Source organism: Salminus brasiliensis, chromosome 3 (genome assembly GCF_030463535.1).
Source record: "Salminus brasiliensis chromosome 3, fSalBra1.hap2, whole genome shotgun sequence".
Classification (NCBI taxonomy): domain Eukaryota; kingdom Metazoa; phylum Chordata; class Actinopteri; order Characiformes; family Bryconidae; genus Salminus; species Salminus brasiliensis.
Window position 1 is genome coordinate 6,911,332 of NC_132880.1, and position 12,861 is coordinate 6,924,192.

General features: G+C 42.7%; 1 protein-coding gene across 1 annotated transcript; it reads left to right on the plus strand.

The window, feature by feature from the left end:
• Positions 1 to 8,433: 8,433 nt before the first annotated feature.
• On the plus strand, positions 8,434 to 11,541 carry sp8a (sp8 transcription factor a). Its single transcript, XM_072674601.1, has 2 exons — positions 8,434 to 8,540; positions 8,794 to 11,541. The coding sequence occupies exons 1-2, from the start codon at positions 8,520 to 8,522 to the stop codon at positions 10,138 to 10,140; spliced, it is 1,368 nt and encodes a 455-aa protein (XP_072530702.1). The 5' UTR covers positions 8,434 to 8,519; the 3' UTR covers positions 10,141 to 11,541.
• Positions 11,542 to 12,861: the final 1,320 nt, after the last annotated feature.

Genomic DNA, 12,861 nt, shown 5'->3' on the forward strand with positions numbered 1-12,861 from the left:
CTCTTGGCTGGTAGCATCCAGAGGAAAACTGGACCTAAACTATGTTCAAACTAGCTCACATGATATCAACTACTGCCTCATTGGAAACTACTGTATGTATGTCTTTTTGCATTCCTAATGAGATATTATTTAAAACATGCATGTGGGTCTGATTCGTATACATGGGTGTAATCAAACTCCTGGGGATCTGGACGTGTCTGGAAGGGAAATCATTCTTGGATTTTTAATGATTTTATTACTTCAGAATATTGACTTACTGTGTCAAAGTACTGTTTATTTCTGGTTTTGACTGAGTGTATATCTAAATAATTTTCTTGTCATCACAAAATGTGTGTGGAAAAATCTGGACTCAATTTTAAATGTGTTTATTTATTTATTTTATAAAATGCATTTCGGGGTGCATTCCTCAGGCATTCTAAGCTTATGTGCATTATTCATTGTCAGCCGGGGCCGAAACAATTAAAAAATATACATGCATGTGAATTGAAGCTATATTCTACACTGTTTACATATTGACATTGTCATGTCTAACTATGCTATACTATAAAACTATACGAGGAAAATATCTCCCACCAGTCTGTATCACTGTGATCTTGAGGAGAGTGCAGGGAGCAACATAAGGCCTGTGCTTGATCATGTAAGCGTGTGTCACATACACCATTAATCCCCTGTCTGCGCTGTGTGTTGTGTTGCGTGTAGAGAACAGGGCTGATGAGAGCTAGTGATATGCAGGAGACCTTGTCATGTGTGTGTGTGTGTGTGTGTGTGTGTACATGTATGCATGAGAGCTGAGTAACTGAGATCACTCGCTGTCGCAGTAATTACATTACCCGGCTACACGCGCCCTCAGTGGGACGTCCCGATGAAGGCTGACCCCTGCGACCCCCAGGGGCTCCTCTGTGCAATTCGGCCCGGATTAGCCACCTCCAGCCCCTGTCAATCCAGCATAAATTATCACCGGCGACGACGGCCACTATCTGATTAAAAACAATATAGCCTGGTTAATAAATGACAGATCAAACTGGGCGAGAGAGCTAGTGAGTAAGTAAAGGGGAAAGAGAGAGAGAGAGACTTTCTCCTCTGGGAAATCTACTGGTCTGAACTCTAATTAAGTCATTGTTACTCTCCTGCGGATGCCTGTTTATTCACCCTGGGCCGACGCAGACAGGCCGCAGGAGGTTAGGGTGTTTCCCTTTCACTAATGAAATGATACAGCCACCTCATTCCATATGGGAATAGAGCATGACGGAATTAACCCTTTCATTCTGTTACTGTAAGTAACACTCACAATCGTGAATGTAGGTACAGATTTACATCCAACACTGCTTTCAACTAATTACAACTCTGGATGGATTGATAGATAGATAGACATATACACTTATTGGGGAAAAAAAGTATTGGGACACCTGCTCATTCAATGTTTCTTCTGAAATCTGGGGTATTAAAAAGAGTGTATCCTGCTTTTGATGGAGTAACTGTCTCTACTGTCCAGGGTCTACTGTCTAGATTTTTGAGCCGTGCTGTGAGGATTTGATTGCATTCAGTGACAAGTGTATCAGTGAGGTCAAGTTGGATGTTGGATGATCACCACCCCACCTCATCCCCTGCGCCCCAATTCATCATGAAAATATTGGATGGAGCACCAACCATCATTTCAGAGAACCCAGTTCCTCCACTGCTACACAGCTCAATGCTAGGGGCTTAATACCCCTCTAGCCCACACCTGATATTATACATGGTGTCAACAGGTTCATGGTAATCTGATCCATAGAGTCCTATTCTACTGGCAGGACCTCTTTACAGGGACTAGACAAGCTGTGTGTATACGTACGTGTTTGCACATCTGTGTCAGCAATGGGTGCAACTTAAAGTTGCCGAATGCATGCATTAGAAGGGGTGTCCACAGATATTTGGACATATAGTGTAATAACCACCTGTTCCTGAAAGTAAGAAGTCTATTATATCATTACTGCACCATTAAGTCAAGTAAAGAGGATGATAAGATACTTTCTCATAATTCTGAGATGTTCTATGTGTTCTTTTGTATGACATCATATTTTATAAAAACAAGATTTCTCACAATTACGACTTAATCAAAAGTACCAAATTATGTTATTTATTCATCATATTATCTCATATTAACAAGATACTTGCTTCACATTATTATAAGATACTCTGTTATAAGTAACTTTTTGACATATTGTCTTATAAAAACAAGACGTTCTCAAAATGACTGTCATAAGTTGTTTTTATGACATTTTTTTCATAATAATGAGACGTTATGTATGATGTACTACATCATAATTTCACAATATAGTATCTCATAAAAACGAGATAACCTTGTCTAATGACCACAACCTGTTCTATGTCATAATTAAGATGACGTGTCTTCACCTCATATTACCTCATAATAAATTACAATATGTTCTGTCATAATTGACACAGTCCTTTTTAACAGTGTCTCGTAGTCACTATATGACCTCTGCCTTTAATCCCACCAGGCAATGAACACACATATACACATTAGTGAGCAAATGGTGGCTCAGCGGTTAGAGCGCCGGGCTATCACTAACAGGGTTGTGGGTGTGATTCCTGGGCTCGGCAAGCTGCCACTGTTGGGCCCTTGAGCAAGGCCCTTTACCCTCTCTGCTCGCTGGAGTTGGCTGCCCACCGCTCTGGGTGTGTGTGTACTCACTGCCCCTAATTCACTAGTGTGTGTGTGTGTGTGTGTTCACAACCACAGATGGGTTAAATGCAGAGGACACATTTTGCTGTACGCTGTACGTGCACCTTTACCTTTAAATGTGCCTGGAGCGGTGGGCAAAGCGGGTTAAGGGCCTTGTTTGAGGGCCCAACAGCGGCAGCTTGCAGAGCCCGGGTACTGAACCCACAACCCTGTCATCAATAGCCTGGTGCCACCCCTGAAGCACCACTGCCCCTGAAATCCTCAAAAGCTCAAAATTCAGACAATATGTCATTTTTAAGACAAATTATGTGATAATAATAAGCCACTTTCTCATAATTACAAGATGTTCTATATCAAAAGCACAATATATGTAATTTATGTCATAATAGTGAGATATGTTCTTATAATGACATCATATGTTGCTTTTAGGACTTATTTATTATAATGAGATACTGTCTCATAATTGTGTGAGCTATGTTGATTACAACAGATAAAAACAGCCGTTTTACAGCATGTTATCTCATAATAACAAGATACTTTCTCATGATAAGATGTTTATTTCATAATTATACCACAACATAAAACTGTTTGACTGTTGTTGGACAGCAACACACCTATATATTCATCACTGTATTCTCTACTGGCCAATTTGCCACAGTTATTATCATCTTTATTTTCTATTTCATATGTTCTAAGTCCTACATACATGCTCAGTTAAAAAGGCTGAGGAAATAAGTTGAGGAAGGTCCCATACCTGTCTGTCAGTGTGCTTCATACAAATATCACCTGTGGCACCTTGGGATTAGACTGTGTGTTAAGTACTGTACCTGCTCATCATATTTCTGGCGAGATAGGTAGCCTTCCTGAATGTTGATATGTTCATGGCATCTCACACTCCCTGCGCCGTGAGGCTGACACTTCATTTTTATCTTTTATTTCATTTCACCCCCCCTCCTCCCCCCACACACACACTAACACACTCTTTTGCAAACCGTTCCCCCTCTCCGATGATGATAGACAGCGAATAACTTCCACCATTATGTCCCTGGGACCAGAAACAAGGCCTCTCAGGAGGATAATTACAGGAAGCTGTCACTCCGTCTCCTCCACACAACGCACCGTACACTTGCTTACACACGCTGACACAGCTGCCCAACCTGTTTCTGCTGGAGAACACACACACACACACACACACACTCTCACACACTCACACAAACCAAATTCCTGGATGGACGGAGTAGGCCTCAATAAAGGGGTGAAACAGAAATCTGTCCGAAATGAGCAGAAAACATCTCTAAAACTGGAAACTTCAAATTCAGAAGGATTTTTATGAATTTCCAAATTTGCACTTACATATTTAAGGTTTTTGGGGGGCTTTTTATGAAAATGTTGAAATTGCAGTGAGGAAATGGCATCTGTTTTGTAGAATGACTCAACTAGTAGTTAGTTAGTTAGTAGTATCATTAAACCTGTGTCTTTACACCACCGTAAGTATGGCTCTTTATGCAGCTTTTCAATATAATTACAATGCATATAATTACACCTATTGAGATTGATCTGCTCTTTAAAGCTGTTCTCACGCAGTGCAGAAACACAATTTCTAATCAAAAGGGCTGAAAAGTGTGAACTCTCAGAACAGAGTTAAACAGCCCACACTAAATAACCCTAATCTCATGTTACCACAAGTTTCTGAAGGAAATGGCATGTCAGGCTGCATCACTACGATCCTCCTCAATGCTGAAAATGTATAAGGCCAATCAGTCATCTTCACAGTTTAGCCCAGCTTATTAAAAGTAGGAAACCGGCCATGCAGCTGTCAATTTAACAGAATTAATTCATGTTGATATTAAATCTGCTGCAACTGTAGCTTTGAAAATACATTTTAAATATGGGTGTTCGAGTTCTGGTGCACAAATGAAAAACTTTGGTTCTCACTCATCACTAGTTTATTTTTTATTGTGAAATCTTTAGCTTTCATCATAAATATTATTTTTCGCAATTTTACTTCTTCACTGTTTTTGTTTTATCGGTTTAAATGCCTCTTAATTTCACTATTTCACTGTTGTACCGTTTTGTTTTTACAGTGCTTTACAGCTTACTCTTGTACTGTTTCACTGTTTTGCATTTTCACTATGTTTCAATTTTTCAGTGCTTCTCAATTTTACTGTCTTACTTTTTTATCTCAGTGTTTTTACAGTGGTTTACTACTTCACTGTTTTACAGTGGAAAATGTTTACTGAAGCAGATTCTCTCTTTCATTATTTTGATGCTTTATTATTTTATTGTTTTACTGTTTCACTGTTTCACTGTTTCACTATTTGACTGTTTCACCATGTAATTGTTTACAGTTTCATTGTTTCACTATTTTAATGTTTTACTGTTTGGTTATGTTATTGTTTCCCTATTTTACTATTATTTCTTCTTTCATTATTTCACTGATACCTTTACAATTTTTACTATTTCGTTATTACAGTTTTACTAACTCACTTTTTCACTAGCACCTTGGTTCACTATTGCAATAGTACAACAATCTCTCTATTTCACTTTTGCTGCTACACTATTTCACAGTTCGCAGTTCTATTATTTCACATTCTCACTTATTCACTATTTCATTGTTTCATTGTTTCTCTAGTGTGTCAGATCTCTTCTTAAAATTGTCACCATTTCACTGTTTCACAGTTCTGTTATTTCACTATTTCACTATTTCACTTTCACAGTTCTATTATTTACATTTCCTCACTGTTCACTATTTCACGCAACATTGCTTCAACTAATTTCTTTATGATGGGCAGCTAATTGCACGGCTGCATAATTGCAGTGCGTGATGGGGCAGCTTTAAAGCGGGTTTGAGAGGATTTTTATATTAAGAATTTATTTTTAAATGTCAATTCTTATTGCTTCAGAAGTATTAAAACAAACAAATACATTCTTGCATTCCATCTATACATCTTGCTGAAAATTGATACGCACAAAAAAACAAACAAACAAACAAATAAAGACACAAATAAATAGAGACGTTTTATTGTGGTAGAAATAATGATAAAAAAATCGTATATAACAATTCTATGCACCCTAAAAAAAAAAAAAAACAACAAGAACAACAAACCCCGTCGTCAGAGGCGCGCGGTGTAATTGTGCTGCTGCTGGTGTGCGCGGGTGAGCGCGGAGCTGCACGCGATGCCCGGTGCGCTTTGTCCGTGTCCGCTGGTCCGCGTTAATGCGCTTATTATGGAGGCCAATGGAACAGGTTTGAAACGGGGTTTCACAAGCAACACACACACACACCATACGTGTGGGAAAGGAGCGCGTGAATAGAAGACCATCTGCTCGGAGGATCACACAGACCTGTAGAGCAAGAGACTGGGAGACCGAGAGACTGGACATGGTGACAGTGTTTACATACAGAACAAACACGCGCACTTTAATACACACATAAACTAACAACCACTGAGAAGATTCAGTACGAGATCACGAGATCACACTTCTACGGCCAGGCAAGCAAACACACACACACACACACACACACACTTTGATAGGATTTAGATAGAAGGTGATTAAGAATGAAGAGCAGAGATGAAAGTGTAATCATGTGTGATTATATGTAACGTTTTTAATTACTAATGAGCAAAAATAAAAGAGTGGGACTGATCGGGGAGTGCAGACAACAACAAGGGTGCTTCTCTGCTTCTGTAACATCAGAAATGCCCTCGGGTTTCAGCCTTTATTCACAATAATAAAGTTAATTCATAATTATCTTTTATTATAAATACATATTATGTTCTAATAATTCGTATTATGGAGATTATAATTCGTCTCTAAACTGTAAAGCTGGAAACACGTTCTCTGTATTGTGGGTTTGTTTATAATTCAAGCTAAAAGCTCTGAAGTGTTGTCAGGAGTAAACAAGCTGAAATGAGATCCAACAGTGGTTGAATTTTTCCACTGCAGGACGCGGGAGCGCGCATTCAGTCACTCTTAACTTTTCCTCCTCCGTCCTACGAACAGAGCACACACACACACACGCGCACACCATATCATACAAATAAAAACTAGGCGCGATTAAAACTCCCCCACTTTATTAAATCTGAATTTCAAATGAAATGTACTCCATGCGCGTGCACCGCATGCTAATGCGAGAGGGCGCGGGACAGTCGTGTCATTCAGTCATTCAATTTCCCAATTTCCCTACACACACACACACACACACACACACACACACACACACACATATATATATATATATATATATATATATAGAGAGAGAGAGAGAGAGAGTGCAGTTCATGATGTCACAATAAAATGATGTCGTCACAATTAAAATGACGACAGCAAATAAGCTATAGATATATATTTGTTGTCATTTTAATTGTGACAACTTGCATTGTGACATCACAATGACAACATCAAATACAAACATATATATATATATATATATATATATATATATAGTTGATGTTGTCATTGTGATGTCACAATGTGTGTGTGTGTGTGTTCATATATATATATATATATAGGTATGTAGTTAATGTTGTCATTGTGATGTCACAATGCAAATATATGAACAATTCATGGGGTCACAATATAAAGTATGTCATCAAAATCTTAATTACAGTAAACAAATAACACAACAACAACAATATAATAATAATAATAATAATAATAATAATAATAATAATAATAATAATAATAATCAAGTCACCGAACATATTTTAATGAACTACAAGCATGAATAAATCAGTGCCTCCATAAAAGCCCCTCTGAGCAAAGCCCACAAACAAACAGTGGAGCAGAGGGGAATGGACAGCGTTCACCTTAGCTGTGAATGAAGTGAAAGCAGAGGGGCAGAGAGGATGAAGTTAATTCCTTTTTTATTTGTGAAGCACTTGTCCCAGCACGTGCACACCCACTTCCTCCCCTTGGGCTGGTCTACCACGCCCTCGCGACACAAGGGCCCGCACTTCTCTGCCCCAGTGTACACACTATACCCACAAACATTTATGTCCGCATGAACACTGGCATAAAAAAGAGAAGAGGCAGCCTGAGAGGCTGGGGGGAAATACAGCCTGCCAACCGAACCCGAGCACCTCAGAGCCCTGTAGCTCAGATCAGTGATCAGTGAGGAGTGAACAGCCAGGACTTACTCCACGAGGCACTGTGTTAAATGGAGCCACTGTGGCTCACTGCAAAGTAGATCTAACCCAAGGCTCTGATCTGCTCCAATATTAACCATTAACGCCTCCTAACAGCTGGAGCCGGTTTCCATAGGCGGGCATCCCCATCAGCACAGTGATGAAGAGTTTACGCTCTCTCCGCCCCTCCCACCTGTAGCCAGCCATCACATGTGCGCCTGTAGCGCAGCTACCGCAAACTCCGCTCGCGATTACGTCACACTTGACAGGAGTTTCAGCAGTTCTAATTGGTTAAGACGAGCCCAATGAGGATGACCTCACGGTAGACGACTGTCTACGTTGACGCCATTGGTTTAACCGAACTCCGTCGTGGCGAAGCGTCGGCCAATCGAATCGGGCAATCGTGCGCGTTCCTTGATCTGATTGGTTACGCGACAGTCCGTGGGGGAAGACTTTGCGAGCGGCAGCTCGGACGACTCTAATTGGCTGAGACGGAGGTCGCTTGCGATGACCTCACGACCGAACGTAGCTTCGCGGAGCTCCGAGGACTCTGATTGGTCGTGGCGAAGCCTGCGGAACTTCAACTGTGGAGCTACAACTGTGGCGAGGTGGGCGGCAAACAGCAGTGCAGCGTGTTCACCTCAAAAGCAGGCGAGTTGACTCCTAAATGTGAAGCTTTTCTCTCGCACGCGGACACTTCTGGGATGGCAACTTCACTTCTAGGGGTGAGTAGGAGTTGCTTTTAACGGACTGGCGCGGCTTGCTTGCACTTGTAGACGCGAGTACATGCGCGTGCACTTTGCCGAAGTTTGAAGCAAACACAGTAGACTGACAGCTGAAGGAGTGACGTTAACTCGCGCTACCATCAGAGCCTTCCTCGCGCTGTTCAGAGCTCCTAGGTCCAAGAAAGCCATCAGGTTGACTTGAGAAACTTACCTGACCTTCGCTCTCTGCCTTTGTCGTTTGTAATCCCTCCAGGAAGAGCCAAAGTTTGGATCCACGCCTCTAGCCATGCTGGCCGCCACCTGCAACAAAATCGGGAGCGCGAGCCCCTCTCCGGTGCTCTCGGACGGCACCGCCTTCTCCAAAGGCTTCCACCCGTGGAGACGCAGCGGCGCCGCAACCGGCTGCGGCGGCGGAGTCGGTGTCGGAGTCGGAGTCGGCCTCGCGGCAGGCTTGGTGCGCGCTGACTCCTCTTCCTCCTCCTCGTCGTCCCCGTTCGTCGCGAGCTGCTCTCCGGCCGCGTCCAGCGCCTTCTCCCTAACCACGAGCGGCGGCGGCGGCGGCTTCTCCAACGACTACTCAGCGTTCCAGACGTCGTCGGTGACTTCAAGCGCGAGCTCGCCGGAGCCCACCTTCCATCTCTCCAAAGTGCACGCGCCCGTGGACGGCCTGCAGGGGATCTACCCGCGCATGAGCGTGGCGCACCCGTATGACTCCTGGTTCAAGTCGGCGCAGATGGGGGACACGGTGGGGGGCGCGTGCGCGGGAGCAAGCGCGGCCGGAGCGGCGTGGTGGGACGTTGGCCCGACGACGTGGATCGACGTGCAGGGCGCGAGCAGCGCTGCCGCCTCGGCGCTTCAGACGTCGCTGCATCATTCGCCGCTGGGCGCCTACGGCTCGGACTACACGGCCCTTGGTCACGCAGCGTTTGGCACCGGGCCCTCGCCTCCGCCGCACCTTCTGGCCGGCGGGCAGCATATGATGGACGGATTCAAGCCGGTTCTTCCTGCCTCGTATCCGGACGCGAGCGCCGCCAGTGCAAGCGCAGCGCTGAGCGCCTCTCCTGCGCTCCCGCTCGCCGGCTCTCCGCGCTCGTCCGCGCGCCGCTACTCGGGCCGGGCCACGTGCGACTGCCCCAACTGCCAGGAGGCTGAGCGACTGGGGCCGGCGGGCGCGAGCCTCCGCCGCAAGGGCCTGCACAGTTGCCACATCCCGGGCTGCGGCAAAGTCTACGGCAAGACGTCGCACCTCAAGGCGCACCTGCGCTGGCACACGGGCGAGCGGCCGTTCGTGTGCAACTGGCTCTTCTGCGGCAAACGCTTCACGCGCTCCGACGAGCTGCAGCGGCACCTGCGCACGCACACCGGCGAGAAGCGCTTCGCGTGCCCGGTGTGCGGCAAGCGCTTCATGCGTAGTGACCACCTCAGCAAGCACGTGAAGACGCACAGCGCGGGCGGCGCGGAGGCAGGAGCCCCGGGCGGCGCGTGCAAGAAGGCCAGCGACAGCGAGAGCGACCAGAGCGCGCCGGGCAGCCCTGCGTGCCGTAGCCCGGAGCACGCGGGCACCATCAACGGCCACAGCTCCATCAGCAGGACTGCGTAAAAAGAGAGGGGGAGAGAGAGAGTGTGTGTGTGTGTGTGTGTGTGTGTGTGTGTGTGAAAGAGAGAAATGGAAATATTGCACATGGGGAACGGACACGAGCGCCGGGAAACAATGACGCACAGCAAAATCCAGTGTGATGATCCCTACAGTGTTGAATTAACGTATACAGCCCCGAATAAGGCCCGGTACTGATTGTACTGGACTTATAACCCTTCAAACTAGTGTTCAGTTCACTACTGAAGTCTTGTCTTAACACCTACATCTACCCATTTACGCTTAAAGTGCTGAAATAACACAAACAGTACTGGGGGAAAACCTTTAAAGTAAAGTAAAGCTCACAAAAACGCCGAATAACCCTGTAAAATACTACATTATCACAATTATCACGATTATTAAATACTTTACAATTAAAGTTTTGAAAGAATAAAACGGTGTTAAATAACATGTTACCTGTTAAAAGTACTAAATAATGACTTAAACTAACTATAGTTCCGAAAGTGTTGAAGAACCTATGAAAGTGCTGAAGTATGACGAACAATCAATCATTACTAACGCTTTGATTATTGAATGAACACAAACGGCACAAACGGTCACTTAATACTGAACTTAAGTGCTGAATTAACGTACAAAAGTGCTGAATAACCTGTTAAAAGTACCGAAGCTTCACTTATAGCGATCATTTAATATTTAATATAAGTGCTAAATAACAGAAACAGTGGGGAATTCCCTGTTGAAGTTCTTAATTGTGACTTTCAACTATTCATTAATGCTTAAATAGTTTAATTCGTATTGACATTCGTATTAACCCAAATAGCAATAGTGCTGAAGTGTCACTTACAGCGCTGAATTAGCCTGATATGGGTTTTTAATTTACGCTAGAAGTGTTAACTCTTTAATGTATTCATTTTTTAGCTGAACTAATATAAACATTGTAAGTGTTAAAATCGGCACTTCAGCGCGTTCACACTGTGCGCTAATTCGGTTTTTTTTTATTTTATCAGTGGTCGCTGATATAAGTTTATATACGTAGGTGTTCACGTGTTCATTTAAACACAGACAAACAGACAGTGTTGAGTTCTTTTACAGTGTCTGTAGTTGATTCAGCACTGTAGGGGTTTTGCTGTGCAGTAAACAGTGATTTGGGCCAATCTCCGTGTATACATAAGCCAAGGCTGTGTCGGTTCTGCTATTCACGAAAGGTACGAAAGATATGACGTAATTGTTCGAGAAAAACGATGTTAACGTGTGGTTAAGTCAGTCAGTTTGTCTCAGGTGTATTCAGAAACAAGGTGTGGATCAGAGACACTTCTCCTCCACCGACGCATACAGCCTATACACGTCGATCAAAGAAACTTCAGTAAATAATGATGTTTTCATGTTTACATTGTAATTTTCTTTCTTTTTTTTGGGGGGGGGGGAGGGAGAGGGGGGGTACCATGAGATGTCTTAATTGATTGAATTCTATTGAGGCACTTTACTCTTCCTGTGTGAACACAAGCAGCGGTTTACTGGCTGGCAGAACATTGGATCCAAAGCAGGAGCAGCGCTGAGTGAAGCAGGAGGAGAGTTTCTGGATTTCTTTTTAACTGTAAAAAAAATAAAAAATAAAAAACAAATCTCAGAAGAGCAGAAGAACAACAAGCATCTCCGGATTCTCCCGTTTTCAGCGATGCTGAAGTGACCATGGACTGATCTGTGACCTGTAAAATGTTGTACTCAGCCAGTGTCGAAGGGTTCAGTGGTTCCCGGTGTGGTTTTGTACTGTAGTTTTAATTCCCTCTGCTGTGGATTGAACTTGCTATGTCGTGAGAGAGCAGCGGACTGAACCGTGTACATACGAGCGCTCTCTCCGGTTTATTTATCCACCAATTTGTGCTTTGAAGTCTATCAGAGTCGCACTTTGAATTTATATTTATGATTTTAGCATAGAGGCATTTCGATCAGGTTGTTAATCTTTTTTTTTTCTTTTTTTTTAATTTAATCTTGTTTTTTTTATTTAATTGCGCATGCGTGTTTGCATTTTACTGACGATTGATTTTAAAGTTTAATTCCTCACAATAAAGTCGCATTGAGATTGACTACAAACGCAGTTCGTTTGGTTTGAGTTGTTTTTGTTTACTAATGAGTAAGTTTAAGTTTAGTTTATTAAAAATGTGATTCGACCTGAAGACTTACAGCTCAGATCTTATTATTAACAAAATAAATAAATAACTGGATTTAAGTGCTGAATTAACATAATCACTTGAATAACTTGTTAAATTACTTTATTTAGAGGAACATTGATTAATACTTTATAAATATTTATTGAATGAACACAAATAACACTAAGTTAAGTACTGAACTCTCACTGACAGCGGCGATTTAGTGCTGAAACTACGTGCTGAATTATAATTTAGAGTTTTTAGTATGTAGTCTTAAAAAAGGGTGATTGTTGGACCTGAACCCCAGATATTAAACGTCTACTAAAAATAATGGAAAATAAGGAATATTTTCTACAAAACTAGCTATCGGTGAACTTCACGGAAAACATGAAAACACATTCACCCACTTTGTATTTGCTTTGTATGATTATTTAATAACTTCACCCTGAAATCTCTTCAGAAAAGAAAACTAATGAAATTAAATTCTTTGGGACTTTAAGTAACTTTCCAAAAAAAAAAAAAAAAAAAAAAAATCCCATACACGCCAAATGTAGCCGATCAGTCAGGACATGTCTGGTGC